Here is a 20,721-nt window from a genome sequence, read left to right on the forward strand (position 1 = left end):
GAAAAATACTTCAGTATGTCTGCAACAGCTTTATCCATAAAAGCCCCAAACTGGAAACAACTCAAATATTTATCCACAGATGAGCAGATAAATGACCTACTCATGCCATGTAATACTATTACAGCAATAAGAAAAGGAATGAATTTCCCATACTTATGGCAATGTGGATGACTCTCAAATGCATTAAGCTAAGTGAAATAACACAGAGTGAAAAACAAATCTATACCTGTATGATCCCAGGTGGGATCAAAAAGGAAACCCATGACCTCAATGATTCACTTAATAGGAAAATGGAAAACATGAAAACATAGATACAGGGTGTGAAGGGCCTTTTGAATGCAATCCAGTCTCAGATAGCAAGTCAAGGAAATAGGCTTACCCATGCAGAAGAGAGAACATCAGTAATAGAAGACAAAGCGACCCTGGAGACCTCAAAGTAGAAGTCAGAGACTTCAAAGTAGGAGAAAAAAAGGTTGAGGAAAAATGAAGCAATTCTTTACGAGATCTAAGACTCCATTAGAAAGAAGAACGTCGGGAGTCAGGCGGTAGCGTAGCGGATTAAGCACACATGGCGCAAAGCAAAGACCCGCATAAGGATCCCGGTTTGGGCACCCGGCTCCCCACCTGTAGGGGAGTCGCTCTACAAGCGGTGAAGTAGGTCTGTAGGTATCTATCTTTCTCTCCTCCACTCTGTCTTCCCCTCCTCTCTCCATTTCTCTCTTTCCTATCCAACAACAACAACAATAAAAACAAGGGCAACAAAAGGAAATAAATAAATATTATAAAAATAAAAATATATGTATATCTGTAAAAAAAAAAGCGCACTTAGCTGCAAACTTAAAGTGGGTAAATCCTATGCTGTGAAAATCGTACAATAAAGTAGATTTTGAAAAATCATGGGCATCATTATTTAATTCCCACTGTGATCATGTTCGGAAGGAAGGAATGGGCACCAGGAGCACATTTAATTTGAAGTCCAGTAATCTGAGAAGACTTCCTTTAGGAAAGAAGTCATGAGTCAGGTACTATTAGGTCCACTGGTGAACTGGTGAAGATAGAAAAAGATGAAGCAGAGGGCAGGGTGGATGCAAAGGTTATGAGGCTTAAAGCCTCTCCACCGTAACTTTCCCAGTAGAAATCTCACTTCCGCTTGCCCAACTCTCACACCAGTGGGTAATTAGAGTAATTAATAATCCTGACCACACTATTCATTGAGAACTCTGTCTCTGATCTCATCGTAGGCAATTATTCCTCATCACAGCTACTCTTCAAAGTGAACCCACAAGGTAGATTCAATTAGTATACCCCTTTAATGGATAAGAACTGTGAAGCTGGGAGGGAGTCGGGCAGTAGTGCAGTGGGTTAAGCGCAGGTGGCACAAAGCCTAAAAACCGGCGTAAGGATGCTTGCTCTCAGTGGTCCAAAAATCTATGGATTAGCTTCAGTTTTGCTTTATCACTCACTAGCTCTGTGATAGTCAACTTAATATCTTTGATGATCCATTTGTACATCTGAAAATTGTGATGATAAGAACAGATTATAGAGGGAGTCGGGCGGTAGCGCAGCGGGTTAAGCGCAGGTGGTGCAAAACACAAGGACCAGCATAACGATCCCGGTTCCAGCCTCTGGCTCCCCACCTGCAGGGGAGTCACTTCACAGGCGGTGAAGCAGGTCTGCAGGTGTCTATCTTTCTCTCCCCCTCTGTCTTCCCCTCCTTTCTCCATTTCTCTCTGTCCTATCCAACAACAATGACATCAATAACTACAACAATAAAACAACAGGGAAACAAAAGGGAATAAATAAATATTTTAAAAAAGAAAAAAAACAGATTATAGAACAACTCGTGTAGTACCTTGGGAGAATTAAATGGTCTCATACCTGTGTACATGTCTATCTTGGTTTATGGCACCATAATAGATACTTAATAAACATCATTTTAATGAGAACACTGCTTAACTCTGATTTATGGTGGTGGTGGGGGGGAGATTGAACTGCAACTCTGAAGGAAGGCTCGGGTATGACAATCTCTTTGCATAATCATTACACTGTTTCTCCCACACTAAAATTTATTTATTGCTACCAGGGTTATTTCTGGGGCTCTGTGCCTGCTTGAAGCCACTGTTCCTTATGGCCACCCCGCCCAACACACACCTTTTTCCTTTTTGATAGAAGATAAGAGATAAAGATGGAGAGGGAGAGAGGGGGAAGAGGAAGACAGTGAGATATTTGTAGTACTGTGCACTGCTTGTGAAGTATCCCCCTTGCAAGTGGGGACTGGGGGCTTGAATACTTTTAAAGTTAGCCAAAGGACAGGACTTGATAATAACTCACTTCTTTTACACTCTGATAGGGCTAGGGATGAGACCAAAATTAAAATGATTATCAAAATAAGTCAGTGAATGATGGAATGGAACCAAAGGGATGAACCCCACTCCTCTCTTAATTTCTTTCTGTCTCTATTTCTATCAATAATAAATAAAACAGATTATAAATAAATAAAAATATCACATTATGTATGTAAAATATATTTAAAATATATATATATATATATATCTTGGGGGAAATAAAGGTTTACATGATAGTTGTAGACAGATGGGTACAACCTCTTGGCTATTTATTTTGGCATAGTACAAATGAAAATGAAAAGGGCTGGGAAGATAGCATAATGGTTATGCAAACAAGCTTTTAAGCTCGAGGCACTGAAAGTCCTAGGTTCAATCTCCAGCACCACCATAAACTATAGCTGAGTGGTATTCTGAATTACAGAGAAACAAATGAAAATGAAAGAAAAATCAAGTTGGAGGAGGACAGGGGAAGTGGCACAACTGGTACATCACACAAGTTATCATGTATGAGGACGTGGGTTCAAGCCCCAGTCACCACCTACAGGGGGAAGCTTCACAAGCAGTAGAGTAGGTTGCAGTCTCTCTCTCCCTCCCGCCCTCCCTATTTCTGTCTCTACTATAAAATCAATTAATTAAAAATAATCCAGCTGGAAACTTTTAATGGAAACAGAGTGGAGTTTATACCCCAAACCATGCCATAAATACCTATACAATTGCTAAAGGCAGGCTGAAGATTCTGTTCTTAAGCTGCCTAGTGGCCTGAGCAAGGAGGAACAAGGAGGAGTCATGAGCTTACTGGTGCTCAGTAAACCACCAGCAGCAATCCAGATGCAGCCCTATGGGGATCTGAGACCTGGGGGAGCATCTTCCCCAAATCCTCATACAAAGGAGATAGAACCCTTGGCATACAAGGTTGCTGCCAGGACACTGGGTACTGGTGTGAAGGCGCTCATTTATTTTCTGTTCCTGCTAGGTCCTGCTCAGGAGTTAGGGTGACCGGAGGGCATCCACTCAGACCCAGTTAGAAAGCAGAAGAGGGGAGAAGGAGCATCTTTCTTTTCCCAGACACCAACAGTGGTTTCTTCAGACCTGGGCAACTGCAGCTTGGGTCCCTCACTTGGTACTGGAAGCCAGAGTGAAGCTGGTCTTGGCAAAAATGAATGAACGAATGAATGAATAAATAAATAAATGGACATGTAATTAATGAGGAGGCATTAAGGGAGTGAGAGTTTCAGGGCCAGCCTCAGCTGTGGGGCTCTGCTTGGCTTACCCTCTGGTGACTCAATGGCTTATGAGCAATCCTCATACGCCTGATTTAGAGGACTTACTCACCCTTCAGAGAAAGACTTTAATGCAATAAAGCAAATGTCAGCAAGTGGGACGCGGCTCAGCACATCCCCCACCCGCCAGCCTGCACCCAGCTTTCTATGCCCTGGCTCTCCCTGAGGATGGCCCTGCCCGTCACTCAGCATCTGGACAAGCCTACACAAGACACCAGCTGCCGGACAGGGACACGACCCAAGGCTGAGCCTCTGCTCAGAGGGGTGACATGGGGGAGGACCCAGCCCTGCAGAAGTCCAGTCCATTGACATCTGAGATTAGCTCTGCAGAGTTATAGTTAGAGGTGGGGGGCTGGGACCCAGGGCTTCCCTCTGCCCGGAGCTCTTCACTCCAGCTCCTCTTGTGGAAGCCCTGTATAGACCATGCAGCTGAGGGCCATGGGTTGGAGGTAGTGGGGTCATCCCAGCATGAGTAGTTTTTTTTCTTTGCCACCAGCATTATTGTTGGGGTTCAGTGGTCATTTTCCCCATTTATTTATTATGGTAGAGATAGAAATAAGATGAGAGGGGGAAAAAGAGGGGACGAGAATGAGAGACAGCTGCAGTCTGCTTCACTGTTCCTGAAGCTTCCCCCCTGTAGGTAAGGACCAGGGGCTTGAACCCTGGTAACTTGAGCATTTGACTGATCGCACCATTGCTCAGTCTTGAGTGGTCTTCTGACTGATGAACTCTCCAAGGAGCGGGTAGAGGGCCAGTTGGGGGAAAAGAAAAGGTGTGTGGAAAGCAGTACCCCTAGTAGAGCCTTTGAGGTGGCATGTTTGAAAAGAAGTGGGCTCAAACCTCAGCACAAGCCAGGGCTGAGCAATTCTATGGAAAGGAAGAAATTAATGAATGAAGGTAGTCAGGAAGGAACGAAGGTAGGCAGATAGTGCTATTTGCCATTGTGATGCAGGTTAGGGCCTCCAAATCAAGAGTATGAGTAGAATCCTCAGCAGGCACCGGCTGATTGGGGTGGCACTAATCCTAGCCAGCTCACAAGTCCCACAGGAAGTATTAATAGGTCCCACTTTAGGCTGGCACAGAGAGAAGTTGGGTGGAGAGATATCTATACTGCCTCTTTGCCCCTCCAACACAGAAAACTACTCAGAAGGCAAATCATTTGATCTTGGATTATAACAGTCACTGAGGGACTTATCTAGGCACCCTGGTGGCAGTCTATACACACTTAAGCTGAAGTTTCACTGCACTCCCTTCGCCTCCAGGTCACTGACTTAAGCTTTTCTTGTCTACCATGAACCAGGAGTGAGAGGCAAGAGGCTGACCACACGCTTGGCACTCAGATTTACAGAAACCCAGGGCTGTACAGGACTTTTGCAATCATCTAACACAACTCACTCATTTCCTGAAAGAATCCAAGGCTGAAAGTCAGGGAAGGCAAATGTTCTAATGCTGCCTGGCCTGTGTATAAGGACTTCTCTCACCAAGTGAGTTCAGGGAAGCCTTTCAACTGAAAACCAGGCTTTTTTGTATCATGAAGATCACTAGGGTTACTGCAGCCCAAGAGGTAGGGCAGTCAAGAGGAAGTTTAGTCAAGTGGGTCCTAAACCTTGAGGTCCTGAGTTTGATATGGCAGACTGGTGATTGGGTTCTTTCTCACTAAGTAAAACTTTTGAAAAAGAAAAATTCCTTCTCCTAGAGACACAGCTCACTGAGTAGGACACACACATTTCTTGCCATGGTGCACAGAACAGGTTCAAGTTTGGGCACTGAATGTAGTATCTCTCCATTTGTATAAAAAAAAAAAGTTGGGCCTGGAGTGGTGAACTCATGCAGTAACAGCGAAGACCATGAACTGGGGGGCAGGTGCACAAGCTCATGCTGACAGCTGCCTAGGCCTCACCATCACTGTAGAGTTTATTTTAAAAATAAGCCCAATGAAGTAGGCTGGCTCTACCAGTTAACCATGTTCCTCCCAATCCCAACTCAGCAACAAGCAGCAGCATCTTTTTTTTCATTTTACTTTTTATTTTGCACTATAAAAAAACAGTAACAGCCAGTCACATACTGCTTTTCTTCACATTCATATGGATTTTAAGGAAATTATTGCCTTTTCCCCTGGAGAAATAACCTACAGACAAAAAAAAAAAATAGTAGTAGTACCACATTGTAAAATCTGAAAATCCCAGAAGTCAACAGCTTGGAGATAATCCCCAGGGGCAGGGAAAAAAACAAGTGTCACAAGAGACAGACAAGCACATACAAGGACAGCAAGCTGGGGAAATGACTGCTTCATTGCCACTGACCCAGATAGTGGGTGCCCTTTTCTCTTCAAACCCACTGCTACCACCTCAATGGGGTGATTTTTGGTCTATGGTTTGAATAACTTTTTTTTTTCTTTAAATGACCCAAGAGTTGCTCTGAGGAGAGGTGTAATGAGAAAGGTTCAAGTATGATTAAGAATCATGCCAAAGTTCAAGGTCAGGGAAGAACCCACAGTGAAAAAGCAGCCCAGAAGAGTTGCTGTCTTGCTATGGTAGCCAACCACCTCCAATGGGCCCGAGAGAGGTCTCAAAAAACAATTTAGGGTTCAAGTCAGCAAATAGGGTGTGTCCCCCACGGGCCCTGCAGGGTTACTTTCCTGACCAGATGGTGCTCAAGCTTATGCTCTGAAGCAACAGACACAGATACTGAGACTGTCAAGTTACAAAAGTTCGATGGAAATTGTGCTTCCTTCAAAATGAATTGGCTTTGAAACTGCTTTTTCTCCTGACTGAGCAACTGCTTTCTCCCATGTTGCTGCAGGTATTTATTGCCTTACGCTTGAAATGAAAAGGCGAACTTTGAGGTGTGAGGACTGGGCAGTCCTGAGGGCAGTGGGGGTGGGGGTCTGGAAGTACAGTAGTCAGCACACACTGTGCTCTCAAAATGGCTTGGCCTTCCTGCGGTCCCGAGAACCCATCCCGAGGCCAGTCTGAAATTTGTTTGCAAGCCTGGCGACCATTCCCTATCCCTATTGGGACAGTGGGACAGTGAGGTCTTCAGTATTGCACAGGAATGAAATGTCCACGAGTTTAAAAAGCAAGATCACAGTTGTTCCTGGGGCCGGGCAGTTCCCCCCCCCGCCCCAGTTTTAACAGGATGTGGCAGTGGCCATGGAGCTCCTGCTGAGCTCTGGGACGGTTGAGTGGGTGGGCACTGGGGGCAGTGCTGAGGTAGGGTACGTGCAGTAGGAACCCTGCATGTCGGGGCTCAGTGTCTGCAAATGGGCTATAAAGGAAGAGCCAGCAGCCTCCCCTTGGCAGGAGGGAGCCTGGGGGGTGGGCGTAGAAGGCAGGATCTCGGATTCATACTGCAGGAGCTGGCCCATGAAGCCAAAATTGGGTGAGATCACGCTCCTCCTCTGCTTGATGTAATCGAAGGCCTCCTTCAGGTGGAACTGCTTGGTCTTCATGAGGTAAGCCATGCAGATGGTGGGCGAACGGGAGATCCCAGCCTCACAGTGGACCAGGACCTTGCCTCCCTTTTCCCTGACACAGTCTAGAAGGAACAAAAGGTAGTGGGAATGAGTTGGGGTTGGAACCTCAAGGCAATCAGTGCCCTAACACAACAAGTAAACACAGAAGTGTGCTAGTTCTCAGAGCATCAGGCTTACTCAACAGCTGCAGCCTACATTAAGACTTTTATCTCCAGTGCTAAGGCAGGGACATGTGGTGTTTAAACAAAGTCTATCTCCCCCCACCCCAAGGACTTTGATCATTCTTAGAGTTGCTACCCAGATCTCCACAATAATTGCAGATCATGACACTGAAGGTGCTGGCCAGGAGTAACCCCTGCCTGAAGACCGTATCTGCAAATGGGTTTCACAGATGGGTTTCAAAAAGGGCAGGGATAAATCCTGGAAATCGCATGCACCTTTTGACTGAGGATGCGATTTTCTGAGAAGGTTCCACGTTCAAAGACTGGTTTAGAGAAGCAATTTCTGCCTCTCGAGGTCTACTTCTAAATGGTGACGTAACCCTCATTCTGACAGACCTGCCATCCTTCCTGGGCACTTGGTCTGACTGTGCCAGGGCGGGATGCTTGGCTCAGCTCCCAGGGTTCCCACCACCAAACACACAATAAATAGAGCACAGCCACTAATTATAGCCCCAGCTAAGTGACGCTTACTAGATGGGGCGATGTATGGCTTGCGCAAACTTCATCTTGCCTAACAATGGGAGTCACTGCTATAAAGCTACCTCTGTCAGTTAGCAAGCATGCTTTAGTTCAGTGTGACAAGAAAGGAAGGATGTCCTCCTTTTCTAATCTACCCATCTCCCCTCCACCCCCATGAGACTACAACTGTTACAAATGGGAAGAGGTAAAAAGTCAAACATATCAAGTCAAAACTGAAAGCCCACAAGAAAAAAAAAAAAAAAAGTAGTCTTTTCAATTCCCTGTCTTGATGGTGGTAGGGAACAGTGACATCACAGGAAGTCAGATGCACCTGGTGTTATGCATGGCCGCAGTATGCAAACATATGTAAGATTCTGAAGGGCAAATATAAAGTCAGTCTCCTTACCCACTTCCCTCCTCAAGCTTAAGAAGTCTGCAAATGAATGTGCGAAACTTGAAAGATTCTGAGGAGTCAGGAAGGCAGCCTGGAGATTCCCCCATCAGAAAGAAAACCCCAAAGGGCACCCTGAAGAGGGTTATATGTTAAGAGACTCCCCCACATTTCAGTCTCTGACTCAAAGGAAAAAAGTCCCTATATATTAGTTCCAAGGGGAGACCCCGACCCTATGGTTTTGACTGTGATTTTCCTTTACTTTCTGTTGGCCTCTTTAGTAGTCTAGATTCTAATTGGCCTGGGCCACATCCAAGCAAGCCTAGAGTAAGTACACTGCTCCTCAATCTCAGCCCATCCCCAGGGCTTCCTTGTGGTCTCTCCGTGACATCTCCCCCCGGCCCAGCCCCCTGGAAGGGTAGGGTTTGACCTCAGACCCCTTTTCTATCAGCAGGCCCAAGTGTTTTGGGGACATCCTGTGCTTTCAAGAAACTGTGGGTTTATGTGGCTGTACACACAAACACAAAATTCACACATAGGATAGAGAAGGAGGCTTCTGAGAAAAGGATGGGGGCGGGTTTCATGACCTCACTGAGCAGCTATCTAGGTAATTAAATAACAGGCTAAGAAGGGCAAGGCATTCCCAAGGGCAGGGAGGAGGAGTCAGTGAACCATCATTCTGGCTGTCACTCAACAGACTCCAGAAGGATCATCCGGGCCTGCAGGCTTGGGGGACAAGAAGGACAGGCCTGTCCTTTTGCCTCTGGTGCTTCTCACTGGGGTTTTCTGGGGTGCAATCAAGAAGGAACAAATTTGGGGTATGCATAAAGAGCCTACCACATGTTGAGGGGAGGGGCCAAATTGCTACCTATACTAAGAAATCATTGCAGCGCCTTCCAATATCCTTCAGGAACAAAATACAGAAGAGCCCTGTCTCAGTTTCAACAACCATACCTGCTTTTATTTATTTATTTTCACCAGAGCACTGCTTAGCTCTGGCTTACAAGGGTGTTGGCGATTGAGCCCGAGGCCTTTGGTGCCTCAGGCTTTCATGAAAGTTTCTTTGCATAAATATCATGCTGTCTGCTTAGCCCACAGTGAATGTTAATGAGAAAGGAGGAGCTGCCAGCAGTGAAGCTGGTTGAGTGCACACATCACACATCACCATGCCCAAGTCACCATTACTGCTGTCACCACTTTGCAAGTGGTGAAGCAGTACAGTATGTGCCTCCCTCTTCTCTTTCCCTCTCAACTTCTCTGTCTCTATCCAATAAATAAAGTGATTTTAAAAAGATAGCGAAAGAAGGACTCTGGAAAGGAAGGTAAGTCCACAGGGTTGAAAAAGATGCCTGCAAATTTAAGACAGAAAAAAAGCCAGACGGGGGCTGGGTGTTAGCGCACGTGGCACAAAGTGCAAGGACCGGCATAAGGATCCTGGTCTGAGCCCCCAGCTCCCCACCTGCAAGGGAGTCACTTCACAGGTGGTGAAGCAGGTCTGCAGGTATCTATCTTTCGCTCCCCCTTTGTCTTTTCCTCCTCCATTTCTCGCTGTCCTACCCAAGAACGTTGACATCAATAACAACAAAATAATAATAACCACAAGGGCAACAAAAGGGGGGAAAAAAAGCCAGCTGAGTCCCAGGAAAATGGCGGGGGTGGGGGTGGGGGGAGGAGGATGTCAAAAGAGAGAACACTCTGGGCGGTTGGGGTACCCAGAAACCCAAGGCCTAGAGTCCTTTCCAGACAGGTACAGAAGCTGAGGTCTTGGCTGTTGGGCTCACACAGTGAAGCAAGTGCTAAAGTCCTCGTGGAATGTAGAAAAGGTGCAGAAGGTGCCGGCTCTCCTGTGCATAAAGTATGCAGCTTGAGGCAAGTGTTATCTTTCATCCAAAATTAGCTGGAAATGCAAAACAAATTGCCCCCAAAGCGGATTTGCCAAAAAAGCTGTGGAAAGCTGCCGGGTGCCCATGGGGCTCAGTGCGTAAGAAGTGCTCTCTCAATCCTTCTGTTTGCTTTTAAAAATAGCCCAACCTACGTAGAAGCAGTGAGGGTAGTTCTTCCCCTCCCTTCTCCCCTCATGTGGAGCATTACGCAGAGCGGCCTCCTGCCCAGATAGAAACAATAACAAGAGCAGCCATGAGTATCGCCATAAGATTATATTAATTCATTTGTCTTGCAAATTAAAGCTCCTATTCATAGCAGCTCAAATCCTCCTCTCTGCTTTTTTAAAGGCAGCTGGATCCCTTCCTTAGCATATATAAGACCATTTTCCCCTCAGTGAAAGAAAGTAGCTTCATCAATACATTAAAACCCAAGAATGTGTGTCCCCAAGGAGCCCCCAAAGCTGAAAGGGGGACACTGAGCCTACCAATGAATTCTATTGCTTCCTGGAAGTGGGAGCTGATGTCAGCTGTGTGACTGTCTTCCACGGGGATCCACTTGTAGTGTAGGTGGGTCGTGCAGGCCTCAGAGGTCCGGCGAGACACGTTCAGCAGGGCCGTAATGTGCAGGTTGGCGAGGAACTCGCACTGGGATGCGTGGTAGGCACTTCCAAGGTAGAGGAATGGAAGGATTTCAACGGGGCCACCCTAGAAAAGAACAGCCAGGAAGCATTGGTTTAACTTGCTCTTTTGGAAGAGGAAGCCAAACCAGCCTGGTCTCGTCATTTCTGAAGGTGGGTTGTTCCCTTTCCAGTTTCCAGGTAGAGAGAGTTCAAGCCTTAGGGCAGTTCAACCCACACTGTGGGTGGAGCTATCACTCTAGCCCACATTACACCTTGTCACACAATGACAGCAAAGATCCTCATTTTCCTACACATTGTCCAAGTGGTCGGAAATGCCAACAGCCTTCGAGCGCAGACAGGAATAAGAAGCTGGGGGTGGGGGGGGGTGGGGACTGTGGAGATAGCATAATGGCTACACAAAAAGATATTAGTGCCAGATCCAATCTCTAGTACCACAAGAAGCCAAGGCTGAGCAGTGTTCTGGCAAAAAAACAAGAACCAACCAACCAAAAAGGTCAATCAGACAAACAAACAAACACAGACCAAGGAAGTGCAAGAGTAGAACTGAGAGGCCTGCACTTAAGTTCCAACTGCTCTGAGAGTACCAAAGTCAACCTACTAATCTTGGGCTGCCTTGATTTCTTTCTAGATCCCATGGAGAAGGTTCGGACACTTTTGTTTTTGTTTAAGATTTATTTATTTCACAAGAGACAGAGAAAGAGAACCAGAGTGTTACTCTAGCAAATGCGATGCTAGGGATTGAACACAGGACCCCATGTCTATCTAAGTTCAGAATTCTACCACTGTGCCACCACCTCCCAGGCCTTGCCAGTGCTTATGTTTTAGAGTATTTCATTAAACCTCAGATACTGCTGACCCTAATATGCATCCAGATTTCAGATGTTAGAGAAAACTGTGCTTCTTAGAAATGAGAATTACTACTGTCTACACAGAATTCTACCCAGAAAAAAAGGGTGCTATGCCATAAGCACAGGGCTTCCCCCACCTCTGATCTTCCTATGGTGCTAAGGGTTTTGGTGAGAGACATTTACATCCTCACCCTTTGAAAGAAGGGGACACCCACACACCAGGATTCTAGTTAAGACAATTCCAAGAAAGGAAGAGCCAGAGACCTCCACTCTAAGGCCAAGTTAAGAAGAACTGCCACCTGGGGGGACTCTGGCTGTCTTGACACTTACAGAATGGTCAAGAAGTCAGCAAGAGCTGACTGGAAATTCAGAGGGAAACAAGAAACAAGGACTAGGCTGGGAGTGGGGTGTGGGGGTGGGGGGGCAAACAATAGCTATATCTTTGGGAGACTTTCTTATCTCATCCATCACTTCCTGTGTTTCATATCTCTTGTCTCCTGGAATGAGGGAAGAATGGAAATTCTCTGCAGGACACATGCTGGGGAAAGGGTTATGTTATGGGGCCCAGTGGCAGTCACTTCTTCAATGATCCTGCAGGTGGTGTTTAAAGAAATGCCGGTTTAGCTAGTTGGGAGAAATGAGATGACTTGTACACGAGGTACACAGTATCACCAGTCTTTGTATCAGAACCAGTGTGGCTGGCCTCTGAGCTGTACCGTGCAGATGTACCTACACAGATCTCTCTCACCCCTCTCTTCGGCGCCTGGAAAATGCTGGCACGCCAGGCTCAGGGTCCTCCTACTCAGTCTCTTTTGGAGATCACCCTCATAAAAACCTGCTTCTTTCCTTTTCTGAATCTTCTGTTTAGGCTCAAGAGGCAGAAGCCAAAGGTCTTTAGAAATGTCACTGGTTAACACAACCTCACCTAGTTTCTCTTTTTGCAGTTATTTTTAAGAAGTAGCACTGGGGGGTTTCCCCAGATAAACCTTCAGACACATCAGGGCCTCCCCTACTCAGCTTAAGATCCATTATGCTTTAGCAACATCCGGCTAATTTCTGTTTCACTTTCTGAGGAACTATGGGGGAAAAACAACCCAAACAAATAAGCAAACAAACAAAAAGATCCAGAAGAAGCTGTTAAGACAATGGGGGTTCTAGGCCTAGCATTACCATAAACCCACCTGTAAGATTCTCTGCAAAGGGATTGTCTTACTAGCTATGAAATAGTTTCTTCCACTCTGTGAAATGGGAATGTGGGTTCTGCCCTCTGGTTTCTGTCTGATTTGTGTCCTTATCAACTTTTTCTTCAGTGTTGTAGGTAATCCCCTATGGGAGCCCTCAACTTTTATGCTTCTTTTATTAATTAATTTTATTTATTAGGTTGTCCGGGAGGTGGTACAGTGGGTAAAACAGTGGACTCTCAAGCATGAGGTCCTGAGTTCTATCCCCAGCAGCACATGTACCAGAGTGATTGATGTCTGGCTCTTTCTCTCTCCTATGTCTCTCATTAATAAAAAAATAAAATCTTTAAAAAAATTATTAGTATTGTTACCAGAGTTATGACTGGGGTTTGATGCCTGCATTATAAACCCACTGCTCCTGGAGGCCATTTTTTTCTTTCTTATGTTGATGGAGACAGAGAGAAATCTTGAGGGGCTAGGGAGATAGGGAGAGAGAAAAAGAGACACCTGCAGCACTGTTTCACTGCTCATGAAGCTCCCCGTAAGCAGGCAGGGACTGGAGCTTGAACCTGGGTCCTTGTTCATGGTAATGTGTGTGCTCTACCAGGCGTGCGATTGTCCAGCCCCTCACATGTCATTTAGTGACTCATTACAAAGTACAGTTCTTGGAAGGAAAGAACCACATTTATGGAAACATCAAATTCTTTAGTATCTCTAGATCTCTGGCTCAAATCTTATAGTAAGAAACCTGCCTAGCCACCCAAACGGAAGTTTCTCTATAATCCTTTCTCTACCTGCCTGCCTTTTTCCTGCCTTGTTTTAGTAAACAAAGAAATAAGACTTGCCTTGACATGCACTGGATTGGTTTGCAGAAATGACAGGACATGAAAAACTAGAAAGAAAATCAAGGTGGCCAAGCGGTGCTGCACCCGGTTGAGTGCACATACTACAATGTGCAAGGTCTGAGCCCCGTCCCCACCTGCAGGGGGAAGCTTTGAATGGTGAAGCAGTGCTGCTGGAGTCTCTTGTATCTCTCCCTATCACCCCTTTCCCTCTCAGTTTCTGGGTCTCTATCCAAATAAGTAAATAAATAAATAAACATAAAGAAAAGAAAGAAAGAAAATTAACACAGGAAGTCTGACAGTTCTGAAAGGCCTTTCAGGGAAACCTACACCAGTGTTTCAGAGTTTCTGTGCACTGCCCTGGCTAATAATAATGTATCTTTCATTTCCTCTTTTCTCTCTCGAAGCTGTCAAGCATCCTGTGCTGTGGCTCATCTGCTCTAGTCAGCTTGTATGCTGGAAGGCAGCCCATTTACCCCTGGATGGAAACACATGTTGGCAAGCAGCAGAGGTCACTGAAAACTAGAGGGTCCTGCCAGCATCTGGTCCAACAAAGGAACCAGCCCAGGCTGCTAAGCAGGGACAGGAAGAGTTGGAGTGTTGAGGAAGGAAGGGAGCGGGAGCCTCAGACCACATACCTGGTCATAAGCCGGCCTGTAGTTGATGGGGAGCACTGGTTTCCCGCACTGGCCGATGAGGGATCTTTCAGTTTCAAAATTCTCTTGTGAAATTGGTTTCACATCCACGCAACACTCAGGATATTCCGAGTAGAATGTCTCATACCCTCCTGCCAGAGGGGGGGCAAAAGGTAAAACAGACATTAAACACTGATTTTTCAGGCTCTTGGAAAACAATCAGAGTTAATCAATACCCTGTGTATGGAAGAGTAAAAAATATTGAGCTAACATCGATTCAAGTCACATAAAAAACTGAGCAAAGGGGGGCTGGGTGGTAGCTAAGCCGGGTAAGCTCACATGGCGCAAAGGGCAAGGACTGGCATATGGATGCCAGTTCGAGCTCCCGGCTCCCCACCTGAAGGGGGGGGGTTGCTTTACAAGCGGTGAAGCAGATCTGCAGGTGTCTGTCTTTCTCTCCCCCTCTGTCTTCCCCTCCTCTCTCGATTTCTCTCTGTCCTATCCAACAACAACAACAACAACAGCTATAACAGTCAAAACAAGTGCAACAAGGGCAACAAAAATGGGAAAAAATGACCTCCAGAAGCAGAGGATTTGTGGTGCAGGCACCAAGCCCCAGCAATAACCCTGGAGGCAAAAAAAAAAAAAAAAGACAGAAAGACAGAAAGAAAGACTGAGCAAAACCAACTAATCATTGTAGAGCAGAAATGGGTCTCTCCCACACACACATACAAAGCTCACTCCTAAAAAATCTCTATCAAGAAGGCAATTATTAACTTTTTGTGAGCATCAAAAGCAGTTTAAATTGTGAAAGAAAATGTCTGACATCTGGCAAATATTAACCAAATCCCTACAGAAAAAAGCTGTTGTTTCTCTTGTTCTTCTAAAACGCAGGTGTGATTACGCAGCACTTCTCTGAACCAGGTCTGTTTCTTTCTTAGTACTTCAGCTCTGAGTAGGATTAGAAATGGAGACCCTTTCATTCATTAGGAACTAGTAACTAATAGCTAAAATGTGGCTTAAAGTCAAAGCAATTAAAAAAAAATCCTTGCCCCTTTCTCACTCTTAAGGGGCTATGGACACAACTGACAGGTCTCTCACTATGGGTCCAATTGAGAGTAATCAATCAAGTTAATTACTTTCCCGGCCAAACTGGAGAAATGACCTGATCTTAAATCTCAGTAAAAACTGTCTCTTTCCCCTAACCTTTGACCATCTCCCCTGTTCCAAATCAATTAAGTCAAACACTGGGAAGTATGACTGCAAAAATGCCTGATTATTACATTTATACTTAATTCAAGTAGATTGCTTTCAGGTTAAAAACAACTTTCTGATCAAGTCACAGAAACATGGAGTATGACAGTCTCGGGTTCAATATACCCAGCAGGGGAAGAGTCACATGAAAAATGGCCCTTGGACCTTGTAGAATGTGGAGGGCTGTAGGGGGACCAGGCCATCTACCCTGTGCTTCCAATCGGGAGCAACCTAAGACACATCTAGAGGCTCCATAAACCCCACCTGCCTTTTTCTGACCACCCCCTCCCCATCTACTTGATGTCCAATTATCAATGAAACATGAGTTCTGAGATCCATGTCCTTTTTTCCTCCCCCAAACCCTCCTCTGTTTCTATCTTTGCTGTTGAGTTAGGCCCCAGAGAATATGGCCTTTTTTGTTTTGTTTTGTTTTCTAAGCCCCTGCAGTGGACAAAGGGTTAATGGATTACAGGGCCATCTCTAGCTCCGGCTCAGAAGCTGCTGCAGCCTTGTCGACAATGAGTCATCTTGCCATTACTGCTTCCTCTCAGCTCTGTGGATCTGCCCAGCAACCCTTTTCTCATTTGGACACCCAAATCTCCCCTGTGGTTCCTTCACCAAATAGTCTTCTGGGCCTTCAGTGTGACATGTGCAGGTCAGGATGAGGGCAGTGGAAGGGTCTGTGATTTATGTGCTCCTCACACTTTGTCAAGAGTGCCTGGTCCCCTTCCCACTCTAAGGCAGAGAGAATGCCAGATTCTTATGGTCCCCTGGCTTCTAGTTAGGAGCTCACTTCCAGTGCCTGGGCCTCAGTATTTTGGGTTCCAGGAGACAAACTTAAGTGATGTGGGAGGGGCATTTGGAATAAGAGTGGCCCAGGTGCTCCCAGACTTTTGGAAGAGACTTCGGAAAGACAAGTCTGCAGGGCACCCCCATCCCTAGGGCTTTACATAGAAGATTTAGAGTTGTGAGGAGGACAGAGGTGAAGGTGTGGGCTCAGTGCTGCCAGCCTGTTGACAAAATAAGACAGGCAGACAAAGAGTCTCTGAGTAGTTGAGGGACAGATAAACAGGGCCTGCCTCTTGAAGCTGGGGTCAGAAAGAGTCCTCCAGATTAGCTGGGTTCCGTCTTTCAAGAACTCCCATCAGAGATGTGGAGAGACAGAACATTCCTCTCCGGTGCCTCACTTAAGCTGCAAGAGCAATAGCAATTCTTCTGGCTGCTTCAGCCCTCTTCAGAGTGATTCTGCTTTCCCTCACCACTGCATGACCAGGGGAACTGTGACAGTGCTGCACACTAGAAACAAATACGCACTGACAGCATCACGTGGTCATTTTAGGGAGTGTGTGTGTTTTAAATAAGTGATTAACAGATGTGTAAAAGGAATTGTTCCTAAGATCTGAACTGCCACTAGATTAACCTGCACTCCCGGGACTGGGCAGTGGTGTATCTGGTTGAGCACACATGCTAACAATGTACAAAAACCTGGATTCAAGCCCCTAGTCCTCACCTGCAGAGGTGAAGCTTTGCGAGTGGTGAAGCAGTGCTGCAGGTGTCTGTTTCTCTCCCTTGCTACCTTCCCCTTCCTCTTGATTTCTAGTTGTGTCTATCCAATAAGTAAATAAAGGTAATTGAAAAAAATTCCCAAAATAAATAAATAAATAAAAACCTGCACTCATTCCCAGAGAGGAGTTTGATAAAAAAATAAAAAACTTCATTGGTAACAACTTGAAGTTGAGTAGTGTTATAGGGGAAGGAATTAAACGATTCATGCTACTGAAACTTTTAGTGCACATAACTTCCAGTCTGACAATTCTGATTCCACTGAAAGAGAATGCATATGCAGAGGCTTCTGGACTCTCACACTGGCTTCAAACAGTGAAGCTAGCAGCAGCTGGCCAGTCACTAACTGAGACTCAGTTTTTTTTAAAAAAAAAATTTATTTATTCCCTTTTGTTGCCCTTGTTGTTTCATTGTTGTAGTTATTACTATTGTTGTTATTGTTATTATTGTTGGATAGGACAGAGAGAAATGGAGAGAGGAGGGGAAGACAGAGACGGGAGAGAAAGATATGACACCTGCAGACCTGCCTGTGAAGCAACCCCCTTGACGATGGAGAACCAGGGGCTCGAACCAAGATCCTTAAACCGGTCCTTGCTCAGTTTTAAACAAATGAAATGAAGAAGCAAATCATAAAATACACAAAATAATTATATTTTAAAAAAGGGGGGGCCAGGTGGTGGTGCACCTGGTTAAGTGCACACAGTACTGTGTGCAAGGACCCAGGCCCAAAGTTCAAGCCCCTGATCCCCACCGGCAGGGAGAAAGCTTCACAAGTGGTGAAGCAGGGATGCAGGTGTCTTGATGTCTCTTTTCCTGCCTTCTGCTCCCCTTTCAATTTCTTCTCTATCCAATAATAAATAAATATATAATTAAAAATAATACATGGGGTGGGGAGATAGCATAGTCATTATGTAAAAAAGACTTTGGTGCCTGAAGCTTCAAATCCCAGGTTCCGTCCCCCACACCACGATAAGCCAGAGCTGAGCAGAGCTCTGGTCTCTCTCTCTGTGTCTATTACTCAGTAAAATACATCAAATAAAATAGAAAAAAGAACAAACAGACATGGAACATGAGCTTAATCGAGGATGAAGGAGAAATGATGGTTGTGCTGCTTCAATTTTTACCTGCGTGTGCTACTTTCATAAAAATAAAAACATTAATGGGAATCACTTCTAGACTGTTAGAACCCCACCCCCACCCCCAGGGTGGGGAGCAGAGGAAGAATTAGGAGGAGTTTCCTCAAACATTTCTTTCAAGCTATTGTGGAGGCTGGAGCTTTTCCTGTACTCACTAAGAGCTCAGGAGACAAAAACCACACCAGGAAGAGACAGAAAAGACAGGAGATAAAAACCACATCAGCAAGAGACAGATCAGTGGCACGTGTGAAACCTTTGCTGAGCTGGGAGGGCATCTTTCCAAGCCCTGGGGGCTGAGGCTGCCTGCAGAATGTTATCATCAGCCTCTTGTCATCTCCCCAAGGAATCCACAGGGAAGGGATCTGCAAGAAGTGCTAATAGAGGTGCCCGCATCCTGGCCAAGGGCCTCTGATCTCCTTACCTGGAGAGGGAACTGCCCCAAATGGCAGGGCTTAAAAGCAGGGTCCTTTCAGCTGGGTGTATCTGAGCTCTAAATCCTATCACAGCTCCATCCCCAGGGGCTGTTGGCACCAAGGCTAGCAGGGCCCTGGGGACTGTTGGGACTGAGCCTTCACCTCTGCACTACTCTGTGTCCATACATTTTGGCTACAAAGGACCCCATACAAAGCATCGACCGGTCATAGCAAGCGACCCAGAAATCAATGCTCTGGAGTTGGCATGTCAATCACCCACCCACAACCGGAAGCCACAGTTGTCTCCCTGCAGGTATAAAGGAGCAAACTGGAGGCTCATTGGGGGCGGGAGTTGGGGTCTCTAACCCAAAGCCCCTGTCCTAGGTCCTAGCTTGCTGGTCACCACCAGGCTCCCACTTGGGCCAGCGGGCAGGAGGCGGCTCCTGCGAGGGGCTTCGGCTCTGGGTGCCGGGGCGGCGGGGGACCGGAGGAGGTGAAAAGTGTCGAAGATGGATCGTCCTCTCCAATTTAAACGAGAAGAAAAACTTGGGAGGGTGTAAAAAAGAGAGAGAGGGACGAAGGGCGATAAAAAGCAATAGAATGAAACGGAAGAGAATCAGAGGAGGGATTCACCAGAGTAAAAAAAAAAAAAAAGCCAGAGGGGTGAGCGAAGGCACGGCCTAGACACCGGCGGGAGGAGAGGGGCCACCGCGGCGCCACGTTCCCGGGGTGGAAAGTGGGGTGGGGGTGGGGGGTCACGACCTGCAGAGGCCGCCAGCTCAGTCTGTCTGTCTGTCTGTCAGGAAGGCCCCGGGGGAGCTCGCCCCGCACGAGCCGACGCCTGCCCCGCCAGCCCCCCAAGTGCCAAGCGGCGGCGTCCCGGCGGCGCCTGCAACCCCACCCAGCCCGGCCGACTGGCGGGCGACCAGGCGCTTTCGAGGAACGCGGGAGCCGGGCGGGGGAAGCCCTGAGCGCCGACCGCGCCGAGCCCCCGGCTGCAGACTCCGGCAGGTGGAGACGGGCGTCCCGGGCTCCATCCAGGGCCCGGGACCCCGAGCACGAGGGCGCGCGGCGGAGGGCGGTGCAGGGGAGCCGGGCCGGGGGCCCCGACGCGCTCACCTTTGAGGAAGTAGACCCGCGGGCCGGCGGGCAGGCAGGCGAGCAGCGAGGTGAGCACGACGCGGGCGGCGCTCTCCTCGCGCAGCTTCTGCCAGTGGCGGCTGCCCTGGTCCAGCACGACCACGGCCGCCACGCCGCCGCCGCCCTCCTGCAGCAGCCGCGCGCGCGCCGCCTCGTCGGGCAGCACGTAGCGCGCAGACACGGCGCCGCCTCGGGCCCGCCGCAGCACCACCGAGTTGAGGTTGACGTTGAGCGAGCCGCGCACGCTCGACGCGGCGAAGGCCAGGTAGGGCCGGCAGTCCAGCACCACGCAGCGCGCCGCCGCCTCCTTGCGGAGCATCTTGCGCAGCTGGCGCCCGTCGAGCGACGTGACCTTCATGCCGCCGCCCAGCGGCCCGCAGCTGCCCACGGCCAGGGTGCTCGCCGGAGAGGCGCGGGAGGGCGACCCGCGCGGGGGTGGAGAGCTGGAGGGGCTGCGGCCGACGCACCGAGCCCGCCGGAGCCGGAGCGGCCGCTCAACTCTTCTTTCCCGCCCCGCAGGCTCGGCGACCAGCCCGGCCACTCGCCGCTCCAGAAGCCGGGGATTCCGCCCGCGGCGCAGCGTTTTATGTGAATGAGAGCGCGGCCCGTGACGCGGCTGCCCAAATAAGGCCGGCGCTGGGCTGCCCTTCGGGCGGGCCCCGCCCCCGGGAGCGCGCGCCGCGGTTACTCAGCGCCGAGAGGAAGTGCCTGGCGCCGCCCCGCGCGCTCGCAGGCGCCGCGAGGACACTCACCCGCGTCTCACCGCGCGCGAGCCGCTGCCCGCCGGGTGTCGGGGCGTCGCGGGGCCGCGGTGATCCCGGCCGCGCGGGCAGGGGGCTTTGGCCCGGCGAGCGGGCGGCCGCTCCGAGAGAAGTCGCTGCTGTCTCGCCTCGCCGGAGGTTCCCCCCGCGGACAACAGGGAATCAAAGGGACCCTGACCGAAGCCTTCGCGCGATGACGCGACGCTGGGCTGGGGTTGCTCACTGCTGAAGTTCAGCGATGCCGACGTGGGTA

At 48.1% G+C, this 20,721-nt stretch overlaps 1 protein-coding gene across 1 annotated transcript; it reads right to left on the bottom strand.

Moving 5' to 3' along the window:
* Positions 1-5,626: 5,626 nt before the first annotated feature.
* DUSP5 (dual specificity phosphatase 5) lies at positions 5,627-20,314 on the bottom strand. The gene is made up of 4 exons (XM_007530265.3): positions 19,687-20,314; positions 14,205-14,353; positions 10,540-10,759; positions 5,627-7,162 (listed from the first exon to the last, which is right to left on the bottom strand). The coding sequence occupies exons 1-4, from the start codon at positions 20,063-20,065 to the stop codon at positions 6,756-6,758; spliced, it is 1,155 nt and encodes a 384-aa protein (XP_007530327.1). The 5' UTR covers positions 20,066-20,314; the 3' UTR covers positions 5,627-6,755.
* Positions 20,315-20,721: the final 407 nt, after the last annotated feature.

Source organism: Erinaceus europaeus, chromosome 14 (assembly GCF_950295315.1).
Source record: "Erinaceus europaeus chromosome 14, mEriEur2.1, whole genome shotgun sequence".
NCBI lineage: Eukaryota > Metazoa > Chordata > Mammalia > Eulipotyphla > Erinaceidae > Erinaceus > Erinaceus europaeus.

Coding starts and splice junctions, on each gene's coding strand:
- DUSP5 (XM_007530265.3), bottom strand. CDS start 20,065: ATGAAGGTCACGTCGCTCGACGGGCGCCAGCTGCGCAAGATGCTCCGC. Junction 14,354..19,686: donor GCGGGTCTACTTCCTCAAAG/GTGAGCGCGTCG, acceptor CCCCTCTGGCAG/GAGGGTATGAGACATTCTAC. Junction 7,163..10,539: donor GGAAGCAATAGAATTCATTG/GTAGGCTCAGTG, acceptor TGTTCCTTCTAG/ACTGTGTCAGGGAAAAGGGA.